The sequence below is a fragment of the Dama dama genome, chromosome 14, assembly GCF_033118175.1.
Source record: "Dama dama isolate Ldn47 chromosome 14, ASM3311817v1, whole genome shotgun sequence".
Taxonomy (NCBI): domain Eukaryota; kingdom Metazoa; phylum Chordata; class Mammalia; order Artiodactyla; family Cervidae; genus Dama; species Dama dama.
The window spans coordinates 44,165,886-44,185,503 of record NC_083694.1 but is presented as its reverse complement, the minus strand read 5'-3'; the positions used below and the strand labels follow the sequence as shown (position 1 = coordinate 44,185,503).

Genomic DNA, 19,618 nt, shown 5'->3' with positions numbered 1-19,618 from the left:
TTTCTGAATCCCACACAGTCACACTGCTGTTCATAGCGAAATCAAGTAGTTTTATTTAAGAATTGGAAACCATCAGTATCTGTGAAAGAAAATCCAATATTTAAATAAACATTTCTGCATGTAAAAAGAAGAGCAATTACTCTGTAAGGTTACTCTCCTAGCTTAGCTATGGGACAGACCCACAGGAGCGAGCCCAGGAGGGCATAGACTGACAGCAAGTCTCCCCCCACCCCCACCCCACCAGCCAGACAGGCTGGGGGTGGCCCGGCCTTGCTAAGTTGCTACAGAAGCAAAACGCGGAGCAGAGAGAGAGCACAACTATCTAAGGCAGTTAAGAAAGTGCAGAGAAGGGCCAGGGAGTCACCATTCCCATCACCGAGGGGCTGCTACCAAAAGGAGACCCTACTATTAACGCAACCCCTGGGTTCAGGGACGTTTCCCCATCATGATGACCAACCAGAGTTAGATAGTTAAAGGGATTAATAGAGTTTACTTTTTAGGTGTACAAAACGGCTCATGACCATGAAAAGGTGGTGGGGTATGCTGCCTTCTGTCAGGTTCGCCCCACAACTTCTTTTCCATAAACCAGCATTCTTGGCCCCAGCCTGCAAACTCTCATGAAGTGTTTTGTTTTACACTGCTTCCAAACAACTTTGTTCTATGCGGCACCTCTCTTCCATTTCAGAGTCTCCACTTTGAAACCTGGGATGGAAAAAGAAGTCTCCTGACGGTTTATTTAATTGGAGGGAACTGGCAATATGGCCCTTACCCAAAGAAAAGCTTTCGGGAATACCCAAAAAGCCTGTACCTCATTAACCTGATTCTCCTCCCTGCACGCTGGCACTGCTAAATTTATGAAGTTAAAAATAACCTGAAGATCTCAGTGCTAGATGAACGTCGATCGCTTGCCAAAGCCTGTCCCAAAGCGGTTCATCTCTGATCCCTAAGTAATTGCTGATTTCCGCCCTAGGGGACAAAGCAGGGCAGAACGTCCTGTCAAGCCCGGGTGGTCAAGCCCGGGTGGGTGGTGTGACAGCATCTCCCTGGGACACCAGGGCCGGCCTCCTGAGCCCCCCGCCTGGCAGGCAGGTGGAGGAGGGACAGGCTGTCAGAGGCCAACGCCTTCAGTCTTACGGTCCACAAAGCCAGGCGTTATTAGCGGCTCTCCGTGTGCTAAAGACAGCCTCAAGGTCCCCAGTGTTGAGGAAAGCTGGGTCCTATCCGGCTAGCCACAGCAAGAACTTTGCCTTGGAGAGTAGGGGTGGCTGCCAAAGCTGCAGCCACACTCGCCTCCATCCTGCAGTCCTACTAAGTGGGTTGATTTTGCTGAGCGTGGCCTGGGGAACAAGTTTAGGACTGATTCAATCCTCACACACACTAAGTGCATCTGACGTCCCACCAGGCAGCGTTCCCGCCAGAGGGACCTCCCGCCTTGAGGCTGCCGCCTGGGCTGTCGGCAGGCAAGACCTCAGGAGGCCAAGGCTGGAGCGTCACACCCCTCGCCGACGAACCCGTACACCTCTTTGGTATATATAATCATCAAAAAAACTAATTCGGCCAGGAAATCTAGAAATAAATAGCATTTTGAGTTGGTAAGATGCTTTTCTGAACACACTTTTCCGGTATCTGGTACAGTGAATCCAATGTCCAGTTTTGTGTAACTCACACGGTACTGGTTTTGTTTGTCATCTCTCTCACCAAAGTGTTAAAAACATTTGACATCGTTCTTCTAAGTCTTCACAACACCCCTGTGAGGTAGGTGGTATGGACCCATTCTACAGATGGGGAGGTCTAGGCACAGCAGGGTTTAGTGACTCCTTGAAAGCCAGGTGGCGTGGTGCAGCAGCGCTCCAGTCAGGCGCCGACGCTGCCTTCGATCCACGCTCCCAGGCGCCACCGCAGGGCTTCATGGACAGAGTCACACTGAGACCAAGTTCCTCTCTCTAATCCAGAATTCAACTAGCGCCTCAGAGCTCGGACTCGTAGAGCCAACCACTCTCCCCAAACTTGAAAAACAAAAGTAGTTGTAAAGTAATTAGCCTCCAACTAATAAAAATAAATGGGAAGAAAAAAACATAAAAAAAAAAAAAAGCAGTGACTAAATCTCAGCTCTATTTTTTTCATGAGTCGACTTGCTGGAATTTTATAGTTGCTTATGCTCAAACCCCTTCGAAAAAGACAGTCTGAAATGGCATTAGGGATGATAGAAGTTTGAGAACAGACCATAGGAATCAATGGTTAATACATTTAAGTCAAAACACAAAAATATAAGCTATGGTAAAATAAGAATAAATCCCAAATAAACGGAGAGCAGTATTTCTCAATGTTTAACAATGCCTTGCACAGAGCAGGTGTCCAGGAAGCATTTCTTGGATAAAGGACGAATGACACATCTTTGACACGCCTGTCACTGCTAACGCCAGGCCCTTTTGGAAGGAGAGCAGGTGCCAGGCCCCTCAGAAATCCACAGGGGCCCACCATCTCCCTGGCGCAGAGAGCCTTGGTAACCTGAAGCCTCAGCCAGGTCATTGGGGGCATCCATGCTGCCTTTCTGCCGAATAAAGTGTGAGGCTCATACACCGTGTTAAGTCCTCTTTGAGTTTATACTGCTATTTTTAAAAAATATATAAGTAAATAGGATGAGATATGTGAGGAACCAAAGGAAGCATCTTAAATTGTAGAGAAGCTCACGCATGTAAGGACGGAAATAAGGAGGTTAAAGCTGTGCTGTTTCTGTTTTTCGGTTAAAGTGAGGATTCTGAACGTGTCTCTAACACTAATAAGCACTGATGCCCGTGCGCCCCTTCCTGCGGCAGGCGCCTCACTCACGTGAGGGGGGAGCTCACCTCTCTCCCCAGGAGTCTTGATTATAACTCAACACCCCTGGCCTCGTGAGGGGCTGAAGTGTGGCCTAGGCACTCCCCAGGCACGTCTGGGGGGCGCTGCTGGGTATTGCTGTTATTTGCTTCTTGTCCACCTTTAATCTACGTCCTACCTTGATTCAGCCCAAGAGCAGGCTGCTCCAGGGCGGTGGGGAGTAGGGGGCTGGGGGTGGGGGTTCCTTTGGTCCTAAGGCCTTCTGACCATTTGATTTTGAGTGATATTCCGGAAGAGTAATTGGTGACATAGAAAATGATTAAGAAAATCCATTCTGCAGAGTGGTCGACAGGAGGCAGTTCTGTCCCCAGGCTGCAAGGAGCGGGAGGCCCCCCAGCCTGGCCTGGGCCACCCTGGGCCTGTCATAGCTCCACCTTGACCCCTTTTATGAAAGGCAGGCCCGTGGGCACCCGCTTCTTATACTCCAGGTACTCCTCTCCGAAAAAGTGGATCAGCGAGATTTCTTCCTCCTCTGTCCGGTCGCGGAAGAACCGCCACACTGTCAGAGCGTAGCTCACCCCGCAGATGGGGTTACACAGCATCACCTGACGGAGGGAACACAGCGTTAGTGGGCCAGGGTCAGTGTGATTTCACACCGTGAACCTGAAGGGCATCAGCCGCTCTCCAACACCCACAGAGGACTTCCTGTCAAGGGCCCCGAGGGACTCTCGAGATATGTGACTAGGGTCTTCGAGACCCTGAGCCCAGGGCCAGAGCCCCATGAACTGGAGTCCCACCAGCGTGTTCATAACAGAACTGAATACTCGTCGCTGTAGCTTTGGCTGGTCTGCTTTTCTCTTGTTCCTCTTACCTGACAGGTACCTAAAAATTACAAGGGCGACCCCACGTGTGAATTCCTGTTGTAAGCACCACTGCCTTCCCCCATGGCTCCCAGCTTGACCACTTCCTGTCCCGGCCCAACACCTCAGGACCTGCTCCCTCCCACCCCACAGCTCCCTGGTCCTCTGCCCCCAGCCCGGCCTCCCCATGCACACTGTACACTGTCCTCCCTGGAAACCACTCCCCCTGCTCAGAATCGTGCCTCCTTAGCACAGCTTTCAAAGTCCAGAAAAGTAGCTTCTTGGCCCACTTCTGTGCAGCTCAGGAGGCCTTCTGACCTCCCTTCCCCAACCTGCCCAGGATGTGTTTCCCCCCATGGGTGACCAGACCTCACTTCTTATTCTCACCACTTGACTGAGTGTCTCCTGTGTTCCCAGCACGGGCCAAGCCCTTTACCACCGACCAGGAAGCCATTCAACCCCCAGAGCAAGCCTCTGAGGCGGTGCTGCCACCCTACTTAGGGGAGGCCAAGGAGTGGACGTCAGAGTTGGGACCCACCTGGCCGGCAGGCACGTGAGGCCTCTCAGCACACCCTAGAGTGGGTCTTCCCACTCTTAGGCCACAGCCCGCCATGGAGCTGAAATCAATCCCCTGCATCAGAAACAGCGTCGCAAACACTAACCGCTCGAACATAGCATGTTTTGTACACCGACAGGGTAAGGGCTGTTTCAGAAAAGATTTATTCTGCATTCACATACACCTGTGTGCTGGATCACAGTGTATAAAGATCTACAGTCAAAGAGGTGTGAAAACCTCTTGAGGGACTTCCCTGGTAGTCCACTAGTTAAGAATCTGCTTTCCAATGCGGGGGATGTGGGTTCGATCCCAACAGGAAACTAAGACCTCACATGCCGCGAGGCAACTGCTGAGCCCACAACTAGCAGTGGGTGTGCACTGCGACAGAGATTCCCCAGGACACAGCAAAGGGCCAGCGCGCCACACCTGATACCTGGCACGTGCGTGCTCGGTCGCTCAGTCCTGTCCGACTCTGAGACCCCAGGGACTATGGCCCGCCAGGCTCCTCTGTCCATGGGAATTCTCAGGTAAGAATACTGGGGTGGGTTGCCATTTCCTTCTCCAGGGGATCTTCCCGACCCAGGGATTGAATCTGGATTTCCTGTGCTGCAGGCAGATTCTTTACTGTCTGGGCCACCAGGGAAGACTCAACACAGCCAAATAAATTTAAAAAGGAAAACAAAACCTTGAGTCCTAGAGCACTTAGGTTTACTAGTCAGCATTTATGGCAAATTACATGATTCCTCTGCAATCAGTTTGTAGCCAGAGGACGTGACTGTTAACACAGGAAGTTGCAGAAATGCAAGTTTTAAAATGAAAGCCGCACAAGAACCTGCCCCTTCTATACCACTGGGGGTCCACCAGAGGGTCCCCAGGTACCAGCGTGCAACAGGATGCCTGGGGCCCAGACTGGATGTTCCCAAAGAGGTGATGAATCTGCTAAGCTCTACCCATATACTCTGGCCAAGTCCTTCTAGGTCTAAGAGAACAGATTCAAGAGACAACTGTCCAGAAACAAGGCTCAGCCTGCAGCCTAAGACCCAGCGAACCTACATCACTCACGTTAAACCTGACACACACCTCTGAGCTCACTAATGTGCTGTGTGTGTGCTGTGCTGCGTGCTAAGTCACTTAGTCGTGTCCGACTCTTTGCGACCCTATGGACTGTAGCCCGCCAGGCTCCTCTGTCCATGGGGATTCTCTAGGCAAGAACACTGCAGAGGGTTGCCATGCCCTCCTCCAGGAGACCTTCCCCACCTAGGGATCAAACCTGCATCTCTTCTGTCTCCTGCATTGGCAGGCAGGTTCTTTACCACCAGCGCCATCAGGGCTCATTAATAGCAGCTTCTAATGAAAATCAGCTAAGCTGCCCCTTGAGTGGCAGAGGGCTCTCCCCACATCCGCACCTCTGTCCTCACCCCACTGGGTGAGGCTCCAAATCTAAGTTAAAGAGATAGAAAAGGGGTACAAAAGATGGGGCAACAGCGCCCAGAACCACCGAGAGTTTACAAGTTTGGGACACCCGGGTTTTAAGTATACAGCAAAAAATGTTAAAGACTAAATCAGTCCTTTTAACTTTTACTCAATTATCACTTGAAACACAGCAGGGAACATGTATACCTATATAAAAAGGACCAAGACTCCCCTGGTGGCCCAGTGGTCAAGAATCTGCCTGCCGACGCAGATAGGGTTCTATCCTGGTCTGGGAAGACTCCACATGCCTCAAGCAACTAAGCCTGTGTGCCACAACTACTGTGCTCTAGAGCAGACAGAGATCCACAAGAGAAGCCACGTCCGTGAGAAGCCTGAGCACCACACGGAAGGGGAGCCCCTGCACCCTGCAGCTAGAGAAAGCCCACGAGCAGCAGAGGCTATCCAGAGCAGCCAAAAACAAATAAATTCATAAAAATAAAAAACAAGAATAGGACCAACAAGTAATTCTCTGGTGGTCCAGTGGTCAGGACTCTGCTTTTATTGTCCAGGGCCCAGGTTCAACCCCAGTCAAGGAACCCCTGGTCCCACAAGCCACGCGGCACCACCAATAAATAAATAAACACAACATTTTAAAAACAAAAGTGGGGGGAGAACCAACAACTTTGTAAATACACTGAAATCCACTGAATCGTACACTCTGAAATGGTGAATTTCACGGTATTTGAATTACCTGTCGATTTAAGATATTATTTTTAAAAACTTTAAAGGGGACTGGCATTGATTCTGACACCATACCTGGGTTCCAATACTCCAGTAAAACCACCCGACGTAGGACGGATGCCGGAACCAAGCGTATACCCCGCTGGTCACTAGAGTGTGGGTTTCTGACTTTTCATTCTGCACCACGTGGTTGAAATTGGAACCAGCTGTAAACATTGCCGCTTTCCTCAGACACTCTCCAAACACCACCATCAGCAGCCCCGTGGCGCTGATCCAGGTGATCTGCTTCAGTTCTGCAGGACAGAGATGGTGACAAAGGGAGAGTGAAGACTCTGGACCACTGAGCTCTCCCTCTGCAGGCTTAAAATTAAGCTGTTTCCAAAGATGGGACACTAGAAAACACGCTGGCGGTAGGGGGATCAGCATCGGTCATCACATTGAAGCTTAATTATAAGCAGAACACATCCCCCAAAGTTGTGCTGTTCATCCATTTACTCGGAAGCACCAACAGTCCAGTTAGAGTATCGTGGCAAAGAGCTGATGGGCTCCCATCCTTCCTCTGGGGACAAGAGCAGCTAAGTGAAGCAAAGTAGGCTCAGCCTTTCCCACCTTGGCCCTCTACTGAATCTGAGGAACTACATACACATTATTTAACTTGTTGCACAAAGGTCAGTGTCAGAGTAGCTACCAGATGCAGTGGTTTTTGCTAGTAGAAATTTTCATACGAAATTTCTCAAGTCGCAGAAAATGAACAGATCCAGATCCCCTGGTTATAAAACTGGGGTTACAGCTATCAGAGGCTGAAACTTCATGTTAGATGGTGCAAACTATGTCTCACAGGGCTTAAAGTGAAAGGTCAACATGTCCCCCATTCAAAATCCAGACGTGGAATTCACAAGCGAAGCTCACTTTTTATAAAGAGCTTAGTGAGGATAGAGATCTGGGGAAAATCACTCGAAGAGATTAGACCTGGGAGGTGACGCCAGGTCGCTGTCCTCAGGCCCCGGTGGAGGCCACCCTGGAGAGGGAAGAGCAGGGCACACTAACCTGGCCAGAAAATATTCTCAAGTGTGAACTCTATCCAAGAAGAAAGAGCCGCAACTGTGTACTCCAGACTGTGATTCAGGAGAAAGGAATCCAAGGACAGGCTCTTGGGGTTATTGACTGCTGTGACTAAATATTCAGAATAGTGGAACAATGACAGGGAGCACATATACCTATTTAAAAACAAAAAGAACATGAGGTAAGCTGAGGCAAGAGAATTAAGTAAGCCATAAGTCCAAGTGCTGATTTGTTCTGAACTGTCCCTGAATTCTCTGATGAGATTCTGTTGTCACCTGACAGTGGATATCAGGCACAGGCACCCACATTACTCCCTGAGGTTTGCAGAAAGTGGGGTTGTAAAGGGACTACGTCTTTGAATATCACAGGAGGAGGGGGAAAAAAAGAAAAACATAGGTTAGGAAGGCATTATGGGCCTTCTGCCTTTAAAAGAAAAATGACATTACACACAGTAAAACATGAAAGGGGGAAGTATCAAAATAAAGTAGTGATGTATGTCAAATACAAAAATCCAAAAAACCGAAATAATTCCAGCAAAGGAGGATTAGATGGCTCAGAGTATCAACAATAGGAGATAAAGTTTTTACCTGGAAGCCACTGGTTCATATCCAGGTCAGGGACTAGAAGGCTCAAGGGACTGAAATCATAGTGTAGGGAAAATCCTACACAGGCCGTGGGGGAAGCATTAGATGTGACCTAATAGAAATTAGAGATGGAAAAGGCCTGTGAAGACGAGCCAGAGCCTTGCCCCTTCCCGTCACTGAGGACCAAGACCCTCTTTCTGGGAAGGGCTGGTCACATTACTGAAGGTGCAGTGGATGAGGACACCTACGGGGAGGATGCCACGAGAGACCTCCTTCTACCTGCGAGGTCCAGGATGCAGGAATCTAGGAATCTAGAGGCCTCAATCCCTCAGAACCCTCACTAGCCTTCAGCCAGTCAGGGACACGGGACCATCACTAATGACCCTCTGATCCACCCACCCTTGACTCACAACTATGGTTCCCAAAGCACTTCTTACCAGCCAAAGTGATTCCAGGAAGACTGGCTAAAACTTAGCAGCACTCCACAGCCAAACACAAAGCCAAGGAAACAGGCTCGGATGGCTATCTGAAACGGACCCAAAAGAGGCTCAGTCACCTGGCTGTTCAGAGCATATGTCCTACTTCCTGGCCTAAGTAGGCCACCACCAACTCCATCGAGTCGACTTGCTAAGAGGTTAAAGGCGTGAAGCACGGCTGCCTGGACTCGAATCCTAAACTCCCCTCTCTGTGGCCTTAGGCAAGTTACTTAACCTCTCTGGACCTGGGCTTCTACATCTACACATGGGGATGACCACAGTACCTACCTTTTGAGGGCTGCTGCGAAAATGACCCATGTAAAGTACTTAAGAGGAAGTGCTATATTAGTTTTTAGCTGCCATTACTATTAGGATTGTTTTATATTCAGGGCTGTGGGAAAACAGCGTAAACCTAGCGTACTGGCCGGATTCTCCCAAGTCCACGCAGCGAATCTGGTCGGGACAGGCGGGACTCCGCGCCCAGCCCCCTCCACGTAACTGCGGGAGCCTTTGACCTCAGACTTGACAGTAGGTAGGCAGTTCTCCACACCTCAAATTACATAAAAGAACTCGTGGGCCCGCTCACTCCCACCCCACGCGCTCATCTGCCGCAGCTGCTGAACCGCGCCAACTGCAATTTTCCACCCACTCCGCCGGGCGGAGGGGGCCCGCGCCTCACGCCCCCCAGGACTGACGGGGAGGGCGCCCTCCCGCCGCCTGAACTCGCAACTGCTTAAGAACACGGCCGGAGGAGGCAGCCCCTCTCGCGGGCCGCGCTGTCGGCCGACCTGGACCTCGACCCCGGCGGGGTACGGTGCCCACGAGCGACGCCCAGCCCGCCCGGCCCCCATCCCCGCCCCGGCCCTCGGCCCGGCCCGCACCTGGTAGCGCGGCGGCCGGTAGAGCAGCAGCAGCAGCGCGTTGAGCCCGGCCACGTAGAGCGCCAGCCCGGTGCGGCCCTGCAGGCCGGCGCGCGTGAGCAGCGGCAGCGCGAGCACCGAGGCGCCCAGCAGGAAGGTGGCGAGGCTGAGGCGCGCCTCGGAGCCCGGCGGAGCCCGCGCCGCGCAGCCTGCCATGGCGCAGGGAGGCGGACAAGCGGGCGGCGGCGCCGGCTGTAGCCCTGGGAAACCTGCCCGCCGCGCCTGCGCACTGCGCCGCTGACGCCGGCCGCGAAGGGCAGCCGCCCGGACCTGCACGCTGCCGGCAAGCTCTCGCGATACCGCCGCGCCGCGCGGCTGGGGCCAGAATTTGGCGGGAGCGCCCCGCCCCGCGGCCCCGCCCCGCCCCGCGGCCCCGCCCCACTGTGCCCCCAACTGGGTCCACCTGACCCAGGCGGAGCGGAGCGGGGCGCCACGGGAGCCTGGGTCTTGAGCCGAGAAGTCACCGCCAGGAGTCGGCCCCAAACTTCAGGATGTCCCTTGTCCGGAGAAATCACATGAAATCTATAGCTTCCCCTCTCCCCGGCTGCGTGGTCCCCCGGGAAACCGACACTTGAGCGTGCAGGCGTGAGCCGGCGATTCGCCTCCACCCCACCCTGCCCGGCCGGCCCCGTAAGGTCCGCGCGCAGGGACCGCCTCGCCCTCGGCAGGGTCTCCGAGCGCCCCGCTGGGGGCCCTTGCGGCATTCACGCAGCGGGATGACCTCCCACTTCACTTCGTGTCGGGGGAGAATGTTGACATACGGTGGAAATCCTCAGGACATTATTTTATAGGACAGAATAAAAAACTTTCAGTGTGATCCTGACTTCACTTGGGAAAAACAAAAGTATACGGATGAACCTGGGAAAATGATTGTAATAGAAGCCGAAATTATTTCACAGCAGTAATCTTCTGGTGGTAGGGGAACTCTGGGAGACTTTAGCTATCTTTTTTATATGGTTTGTGTATTTCCCATATGGCCCAAATCAATATATATTATTTTATAATTAAAAATTGCTCTTTTTTTGGACTTTCCTGGCTGGCGGTCCACACTTACAATGCAGGGGGACAATGTGCCATCCCTGGTCAGGGAACTAAGATCCCGCATGCCAAGTCACAGCAAAAAAAAAAAAAAAAACTAAAGAAAAATTGTTCCTTTTTGAAAGAGTAAATGCCTCCACTTCGGGTAATGGACGGATGATGGAGAAAGGCAAGTAAGCGGGACTTCCCTGGTGGTTCAGTGGCTAAGACTCTGTGCTTCCAATGCAGGGGGCCCGGGTTCAAACCCTGGTCAGGGAACAAGATCCCATGTGCTTTAACTAAGACCTCATGCAGTCAAATAAATAAATACACATATATTAAAAAAAAAAAAAGAAAGGCAAGTAAGCAAATGACTAGAATAAATTATTGTGGGATGAGAGTGAGGCAGGAACCAAGTGAGGATAGAGCATAGAGCGGGAATGAGAGGGACCCCAGGGAGAGACCCATGGGAGAGGTAGGAGTCTGCCTGGAAGAGTTGGTACTGGCAGCCTGCGGCTGGAAATGAGAGCAAGGGCAGCTACAGGAGAGAGAGAGGGAGGGAGGGGACAGAGTCTGCAAACACAGAGGCAGGAGGAAGCCAGCCTGAAGCAGGATAGGGGACAGGCCCCAGGGGAGGCTGGAACCCAGAGCAGTGGGTCAGAGAGCGATATGCCTGGCCCACCTAGTGGTCAGCTCAGCCTGCATCTGAGGCTCTGGCCACCCTACCCTTCTCTGTCTTTGTGGGACCTGGCAGGAGGCCTCGTGTTTGGACAGCTGGGTTCAGTGGAGGATTGAGAGCCTGGCTCAGCAGCTTTGTAACCTTGGGCAAGGCACCTCGATGAGCCTCAACTTTCTGTGAAATGGGGATCCTGACTTCAGTCTCCTGTTGGTGATCTGCAAGTCCAGTATCTGTCTAAAAGGTGTTCAGAAGACATTTGCTAAACTCGGTAGATGGGGACTGAAAGAAGATTTAATGTTTTAAAAGTCTAATGTCACCCAGTTGCAGTGTCATGTGGGAAGGAAGTCTGGGCCTTTTCTGGGGGCTGAGAGCAGGGACTCCTGCCACTGCCCCCAGTTTCTACCAGCTCCACCACTCAAGACCTCTCCAAAAAAAAAAAAAAGACCTCTCCAGCATCGCCAGGACACCTCACAGCCACTAGAGGGTGCTTATTGCATCCTCACTCCTGGGAGTGAGTTTGGTCCTGGGGTACAGGGCTGCTCCCGGAGGCTCCCTTTCTAGCCAGGGGCATCAGCTTTCCACGCTGACTAGTGGATCTGATTTGCCCCAGAGCAGGGACAGTTCCTGCTCTGGGGGAGGGGCACAGAATAACATGTAATCCAGACTGCAAGGCTTGAGCAACTGTCTTTTCTCTGCCCATCAGTTCCCCTTGGACCATACCTCTCCATCAGTCTCATCGTGGAGAAGGCAGAAAGAATGAGGAGGTCATCCCCTCCCAGGTGGGGCCAGGCCAGGGGTTCAGGGGAATTTTTAGAAGTCACTAGAGTCCCTGGAGAAGGAAATGGCAACCCATTCCACTATTCTTGTCTTGAGAATTCCAGGGACAGAGGAGCCTGGTGGGCTACAGTCCATAGGGTCCCAAAGAGTCGTACACAACTGACACTACTAGAGTTCTGAATCTGTGAGGACCCAGGGTTCACAGGGGAGTGATGGAAGGTAAAAGCAAGTAATCAGATGTATGCATGCACTGACATAGACCCAGAGAAACAGAGTCACATGGAGATACAGGCACACAGAGGAAGAGTGAGTAACACAGATACAGACAGAAACTCAAAACACAGAGATCTGATCAAACAGGTTTTGCCACCAGAGAGGAAAGGGAGCTGATCAGACACGCCCATTCACCACGCAGCTCTCCAAGTGTCCCTCCAGTTTGTCATCCCCCCAGGATAAAGGAGCAGCACACCTACAATAGTAAAAGAAAATAAAGAAAAACTGCTTGGTCTGAAGATGCCTTGCTTGTTTTTGTCCCCCCCCCCCCCACCCAAATAAGCATTTGAATGTGTTTTGTTCTAGGAGCTGTAAGGCACGCACAAAGGGACCCCTTTCTCATGCAGGAAGGTCCTTCTCTGGGGCCTCCTCTCCGCACCCCACCCCCAGCCAGCCAGCCACCCACCAGCTGAGGTAGCTTTCCATCCTGGGCCCAAGAAGAGTTTTTTTTTTTCTTTTTTTTTCCCAACAAGAGTTTTTAAAGAGCCCTAAGAACCATATCGACTTTTTCAAGTTAAACTGGGGGCTGAGATGAAATTAGGCTCCCTTTTTTCAAACAGGGTTGCTTTATTGAGCAAGAGGAATTTTAGCAAGAGGGAATGCTGCAGAGTGAGTAGGAGACAGGGGCAAGGATGGGTGCTAACCAGGCACCTCCACCCACACCAGCTTCCCAGGATGAAAAGCTGACTCCTGGCCAAGCGTGACATGGAGTCGGAAACAGTCCGGGAACTCTGCCTCTCCCTCCTTCCTGCTGGTGGGTCTCCGGTCAGGTGGTCAGACATTGTCAGAGAGGTCTCCTGGGACTCCTTGTCACTCACAGGCCTCTGTCCCATCCACTTTTCACATGGAGGCCAGGAGGGGTCTGTCCAGTGTGGTTGCAGCTCACTCTGACCCTCCAAAAGTTTTTTTTTTTTTTTCCCTTTCCCTTCCTCTGGCCTCTGCCTGCTCTGGGCATGAAAGCCCCCTCCCCACAGTCTGGTAAATGACTCGTAATTTATGAGCACATCAGTCCAAAGTGCATAAGTCATATGGGCACAAAGGGGCCGGGTAAATATTTAAAGATTACAGCCAGCTGGGGAGAAGCACAAAGGCCTGGAACAATGAGGGTCTCCAAGAATTCACTCTCTCCGCATTGGGCCAGCCGGGTTCAGTGTTGATGCACTCACCGGAGTCCCAGCCTTTGTGCCCCGGAGGGCCCTCTGCTGCCAGGCTATTCGGAGTCCTAACCCTGCTAAAGAGAGTTAAACAATCGCAGCCTCTCCAACCCCATCTGGAGACAATTGGCTGAGTCATTTTGGCGCTTTCGCTGTGTCTCAATAGTTAATTACATGGAGCCGTCACTTCATTCCATTTTGAAATGCATTGCGCGAGGTGGAAGGGTACGCACTTTTCTCCCTCCAGTCACCGCACCAGGGGCAGCCTCCACAGCACCGCCCGTTAGGGTAGCTTTACATGCCTAGGGACTACAGGAAGGATGGGGTTCCCACCCAGGGATGTGGAGAGGCTGCATCGTTCTGTGATGTTCTTTCTTTTGCCAAAGTCATAAAACCAGTTGGAAGGGAGGACAAAGGCACAGGTCACTTGTGGCCTTAAATTCCCCAGCCTGAGGAAGCAACTGGCACTGAGTAGCCCTGGAAGCCCCCCAACACTTCCCTGGACTATAGAAGGAATTTTTCTTGAATGAGCAACGGAGGCCTGTGTCCTCCTGCCCCCCTCCACAATCCCCGCAGCGCTCTGCCTGGACTTGTGCTCTTTTCCAAGCCCCCTGGGAACCCCAGAGGCTAAAGATGGAAAGGGAGTCAGTGGCCTACATCCCCGCTTGCATAAGTCCGGTTTCTAAGTTGGTCTATGCCCTTGCCGGCAGCCCGAGGGCGCTTCGTTCTGCTTGCTCTCAGGGAACGAAGTGACGAAGTGAACCCGCTGCCTCTCCCTCTACCTGGTAAAAAACGCCTCCCCCGCCTCTGCGCGCCCTCGGAGCCTGGCCTGCCTGACGGTGTCTAGGATGCTCAGACGCAAAACTTGCAAACACACCTGCAGGTCCCTAGCCTGGGTCTCCCAGCAGCATCCCGATGGAGACTCCTGTCTTTCCCAGTGACCTTGCCAAATGCAAAAATCTGCCTTTAACTTAGTGGGGGAACCTGCTGTCAGAAGACAGAGCCTGAATTAGGGGTAAAAGGGTGGCTAAGGGTGGGTGAAAACACTCTGAAGACGGGGGGGTGGGGGGGTGGAGTAAGAATTTGCACGAAGATCTTTCAGTCTTGAGTCCTGCGCGATCCTCAACCAGCTTAGGGCGAGCAAGGAGTCAAGGTTGGTGGCAAGGATGGTGGCAAGGAAGCCGCGCGAGGACCGGGGCAAGCCCAGAAAATGAGGGAGGGGAGTCAGCCTAGGTGGGGAGATGCCGGCCTGAGGACCTGCTGCGGGGGAGGGGGCAGTACTGGGGTAGGGGTGGGGAATGAAGATGAGGGTAGAGGGCAGCCGAGGTGGAGGCCGGTTAAGCCGGCGGGGGCGGAGCTTGACCACTCGAATTCCGCCTGGGCTGCCACTGCCGGCTTTGCCTCCCGCAGCCAGAGCAGAACATTGCGAATTAGCGCATTTTGCGGTCAATTTTCCACTGCTTAAGAAACACTAAGCCACCACGTGAGCGGCCCCACCCAGCGCGGCCAGGCTCTTAAGGCACTGGCTCTAGAGGAGTGTTGGCTCTAGGAACTGCGGATGCCTGGGTGCAGGCGGGGGCGTCTCGTGGGCCCCTTTATTGCTGCCCTAACTCTGGAGAAGGGGCGGGCCCGGTTCCCCCGCTGCCGGCCGCGATTGCTGCGCGGAGGGCCATTGGTTTGCTAATACCGCCGGCGCTGAAAGGCGCGGGCGGAGGTTTATGGCGAGGGCTCGTAATTAGAGGACAAATTGCCCGGCTGCCCGCGCTCCTCCAGAGAGGCGCGGGGGTAAGGGGACCGCCTGAGCGAGGCGCGCGCCCACCTCCGTGCAGGGAGCGGGGGTGAGTGAGACCGCCGGAGCGAGGCGCGCGCCCGCCGGTGTGCAGATGTGCCGCAGCTGGAAGCCCGCGCGCAGCGGGGCGCCAGGAGTTTGGTCCCGAGGAGGCGGGCGCGGGCGCGGCTTTGTGGGGCCAGCACAATGCCCTTAACACTCGGCTGCCCCCTTTGTGCCCAGCCGCGCCTCCCGCCCCCAGGCGCCTTTGTATCGCGCCGCCACCGCCCCCACCCCACCCCCCCTCCCCAAGCCCGAGCGAGCGCGCGGAAACCACTCGGGCCCAGCCGGCCCCGGCGCTTCAAAGCTGCCCGGCGCGTGCCAGCGCCCCCAGTCCAGCCGCGGCCCCGCGGACCGCCCGGGGCCCGGCCCGGTCCCGATCTGAACTAAGGGCCCTGCGGCCGGGGAGGAAGAACACTTCGGAGCCACGGTCACCAAGCTTCTGACTGAAAGGAGGGAGGGGCGCGATTCTCCACGCTGCTTGGCGCCTAGAAACGCCGCTGCCGGGCAGGGCCGGTCAATACCCCGAGCGGGGGTGGATGTCAAAGAGGATGCCCCGGCTCTAGGGAGCTGGGGGCCCACCAAGGACCCAGCAATTTCCCCTACCCCTCACTGCAAAGGCCAGGTTGTAAAGTCATCGGCAGCAGGGCTCCTGTGCTGAACTTTTGGGTCCTTGTGACTTTCCCATCGCCCTCACAAGCAGCAGTAGGGGGCTGCATGTTCATGAACTGAGGCCAAGATAACTCAGTTAAGGGAGATGTGTAGGTTTGAATCCAGGGACTCCCCCGAATGGACAATTCCTGTCCCTCGCAGCCAGTGTAGTCCAGTTCCTGAAGCCCAACAGGGACTGCCCAGGAGTTTTGCTGGAGTGCCTAGCCGCTGCTGGCATGGGGCCTCCTCCTCTGAGCTCCTTGGGTCTTCAGCCTGAATAATGAAGAAGGGGTTGGCATCTTGGGCCTCCAGTGATGCACTCCCTGGAGGCTTAGTGCTCTTCCCCATCGCCACCTCCCACTTGTTAGGACCCTGAGAAGGCTAAGGGGCAGGAGTGGGGGGAATAAATTCCAAGGCCTTCCCTGTAAGGGAACAGAGCCTGAGTCGTCCAGCCTGCAGACTCAGGACTGGGGGTAGGAGAAGCGATTCTGACTGCCCTGTCCTGAGGCTGCCTGCAGCTTGCCCCTCCCCAGCTTGAAGAGAGTGGTTTAGGTCCTAATAGGGCCAGAGGGCCCCTGAGCCCAGACTGCACCCCAGCACAGTACCTCTCCCAGTCCTGAGGTCCCAGCAAAGAGGAGGCTGGCTGTGGCCCCGAGGGTGGGCTGCACGCTTTAATGGGACACATGTTGCTGCGTGGCCCCCGCGGGCCCGGCTTTCAGTGGCCACAGGCAGAAAATCGCTGTATTGTCCCAACATTAGGGAGACTAATGCGGCGTCACCAGTGGCCAGAGCGTGAAGCCGGCGGAAAGGCCTCACGTATCTTCATCAGGCCAGAGGAGGCCCGGTGCTCAGTCACCATCATTAGCAGGGCCTGCAGCCAGCTGGGCTCATGGACCTCCCCCAGTGGGCTTGTTGGTGAGGCCCAGAACCTAGGGAGATTGGGACGGTACAGGGTTTGGAAGGCATGGGCGTGGGAAGGAATCTCAGACTCAGGAAGAGGCAAGGATGAGAGGGATAAAGGAAAGACTGGAGGTGAGGCCTGGGCTAAGGGGAGAAAACGGGCAGAGGGAGGTGGGGAACTTGCCTGTTTGTCCCCCTCTCACCCCTCCCCTTCGGGGTTCCACTCATCCAGGAGCGCCTCATTGACATGTAAACGAGGGTTCCCTATAAAGGTGGTGCTGCCTCCAGCGGGCTCCGCTAGGACAACATGGGCACTCAGCCCGAGACCCAGGGCAGCTCTGGTGGCCCCACTGGCAACTTCCGCAAGGTCTGGGGTCCTGAGGGTTGCGGGGGTGAGGGGTAGGACACAGGGCGCCGAGAGGGCCAAGGCACTGCAGGTCATGTAACTATTGCTCACCCACAGGTCTCCAAGCCGCTGATGGAGAAGAAGCGAAGGGCACGCATTAATGTGTCACTGGAGCAGCTCAAATCATTGCTAGAGAAACACTACTCGCACCAGGTGAGACTGGGGACACGGTAGAGGTGGGGGGTGGTGGTGATATGATCCCCGGCCTCATTTGCTCGAACCCAGGCTGCGGTCCTGAGAGCCCTTTCCATGGATCCGCAGATTCGGAAACGCAAGTTGGAGAAGGCGGACATACTGGAGCTGAGCGTCAAGTACATGAAAAGCCTTCAGAACTCGGTGCAAGGTAGAGGGAGGACCTGGGAGGGTGGGGCAAGGGGCTGGAGAGGGAGGCTTGTGGGGTCAGAGCCATGGATTCTACAAGGCCAGATAAAGCAGAGATGAACAGAAAAGAACCGCTCAGGGCAGCTGAGTGAGGAGGTATTGCTGTAAGCGGGGAGGCAGCAAAAGCCTGGCTGGCTGCAGACTTGTAATCCGAGTGAGTGAAGGTCTGGACCCATGGGAGGGGGTGACTTTCGGCATCCCTCCCGTCCCTCCCCTCCCTCCCTAATCGTCCCTTTCTCCCCTCCCTCCTCTTCCATTCCTCCTCTCCCTCCTCGCCTCCCTCCTCTTCCCTCCCTCCACACTTCTCCCCTCCCTTTCTCTCTCCATTCTACATCTCTCCTTTCCTCCTCCCCCTCCCTTATTCTCCCCTCCTTTCCACTTTTCTCTCGTCCGCTGCCCTCCCCCCAGGGCTCTGGCCGGTCCCCAGCGGAGCCGAGTACCCGTCGGGCTTCCGCGGCTGTCTGCCCGGCGTTAGCCAGCTTCTGCAGCGCGGAGAGGAGGGCGGCGCCGGCCTGCACGGCCCGCCGGTGCACGAGCGCGCGGGCGGCAGCACCATGGACAGCGCCAGCCCCGGCCCGGAGGCGCCCGAGCGGCGCGGCCACTGCGCGCCCCCAGTTTGGGCCCCTGCTCCGGCCGCCCGCGGATCGCGGTCCCCGCCACCCCGGCGCCTCCTCTCTGGCGGTCTCCCCGGCGCGTCCACCAGCATCCCGGCGCCGCAGTCGACTTCTTGCCGCTTCGCGGAGAGCCCGGGGCCGGGGCTGCGCTTGTGGCGACCCTGGTGAGGCTCAGATGCGGCCTCGGACTCAAGGGGACCCTCGTCTGGCCTGAGGATGCAGAAACTGTTTTGAACGGCCGGGACCCCAGGCGTAGGTTCTGATCCCAGGACGGGGTGACCGGGAGGGGGCCGCGTCTCTGCTAACTCGGGGAAATACACGAAACTATGATTGGACCGGGTTCTGAGCGTCTAGGCATAACCCCATCCCCGCCCCAGTTCTACCTACTCAGGCTGGACCCGCTCTCTGCTCCTCCCACCCTCTAGTGGGGCTGGGAGGGGTTGTCCCGGGCTGCGCCCCTTTCCCAGGGCCCTTGGCGGGCAGCCCGCCCTCTCCCCCGCCCCGCGGCCGCGCGGCGGTGGGAAGGTCGCCGTCCGCAGCGGCCCAGAGCGGACCCCTCACAGCGAGGAGAATCGCTGCCCCGCCCCGGCCCATTCAGCGGGCGGGGGACGCCCGGTTCCCACCGGCACAAAGCGAGCTAGGCCCCGCCCCTCTAGCGAGGGGCCCCCAGCCCACCCCCACCCTAGACCCACTCGGCTTCCACGGATTCCCACCCTCTCCGCACGCGGCGCAGCCCACCCGCTGGCCCGCGCTCTGAAGTCAGTTCTCTCAGAAGCCCCCTACTTAGAGGCCCCGCCTGGTGAGGTGCTCCGCCTACCGCCCCCGCCACCCGACGCCCTGCTCCGCCAGGCTCCTGGTAGGGAACCCCTGCACCGTCCTGCCAACTGGAGATGTGCTAGGGCAGACTCCGGCTCCTCCCAGGGGGTAGTTCACTTATCCCCTCTCGGAGAAGACCTCGGCCTCCCAGAGTCTCGGCCTCGGACCGCTGCCTCTAGGGAGCCCACCATCCTTGACAACCCTCGGAGCGCTGTGCGACGGTTAACGCGTCCGAAAATGAAGTCATTGCTATGCCGGGACTCTAGCCCGGGAGTCCCGGCCCTCGAAGGGCGGGCCGGGGGCGTGGAGAACAGGGATCCTGCGCTGAGACCAGGAAGAGATCGCGGCACCTCCTCCCATCATCTTGGAATGCAGAATAAAGACAGTGCGAACCTGTGGAATGGGTATAAAGAGGCCATGAAGGTTCTAATTTCTCCCATGATGATGCCTACTTGGGTGAATCTGTTTGAAATACAAACATCAACTTCGTATAAAACATTTCTTTTGGGGTTGCCCCTGCCTTGCCCTGTGCTAAACCCGTTCTGGTCAGACCGCGGAGAGAGGCGGCCTGGCTCCCGTACCTGACCCAGCCGGCTCTCTGGAGCCGGGGCTGGGGTCCCGCCGTGGTGGTCCTGGGACGGCCTCTTGGGTCCCGCTTTTCTGCACTAATCATGAGGGCCACCAGGTGGCGCC

At 55.3% G+C, this 19,618-nt stretch overlaps 1 protein-coding gene and 1 non-coding gene across 2 annotated transcripts; one reads left to right on the top strand and one right to left on the bottom strand.

The window, feature by feature from the left end:
- Positions 1-29: 29 nt before the first annotated feature.
- Positions 30-9,617, bottom strand: ICMT (isoprenylcysteine carboxyl methyltransferase). Its single transcript, XM_061160523.1, has 5 exons — positions 9,391-9,617; positions 8,471-8,559; positions 7,435-7,604; positions 6,463-6,680; positions 30-3,422 (listed from the first exon to the last, which is right to left on the bottom strand). Exons 1-5 carry the CDS (start codon positions 9,583-9,585, stop codon positions 3,240-3,242), a joined length of 855 nt encoding a protein of 284 aa, XP_061016506.1. The 5' UTR covers positions 9,586-9,617; the 3' UTR covers positions 30-3,239.
- A 1,035-nt stretch (positions 9,618-10,652) lies between these two features.
- TRNAG-UCC (transfer RNA glycine (anticodon UCC)) lies at positions 10,653-10,725 on the top strand. Its single transcript has one exon. It is a non-coding gene; the product is annotated as a tRNA-Gly (tRNA).
- The last annotated feature ends 8,893 nt before the right edge of the window (positions 10,726-19,618 follow it).

Excerpts from the sequence above, each read along its gene's own strand:
- ICMT (XM_061160523.1), bottom strand. The coding sequence starts at position 9,585 with ATGGCAGGCTGCGCGGCGCGGGCTCCGCCGGGCTCCGAGGCGCGCCTC. Across the intron at positions 8,560-9,390 it reads ACCGGCCGCCGCGCTACCAG|ATAGCCATCCGAGCCTGTTT; the intron begins GTGCGGGCCGGG and ends GGTCCGTTTCAG. Across the intron at positions 6,681-7,434 it reads TGAGAATATTTTCTGGCCAG|AACTGAAGCAGATCACCTGG; the intron begins GTTAGTGTGCCC and ends TCTGTCCTGCAG.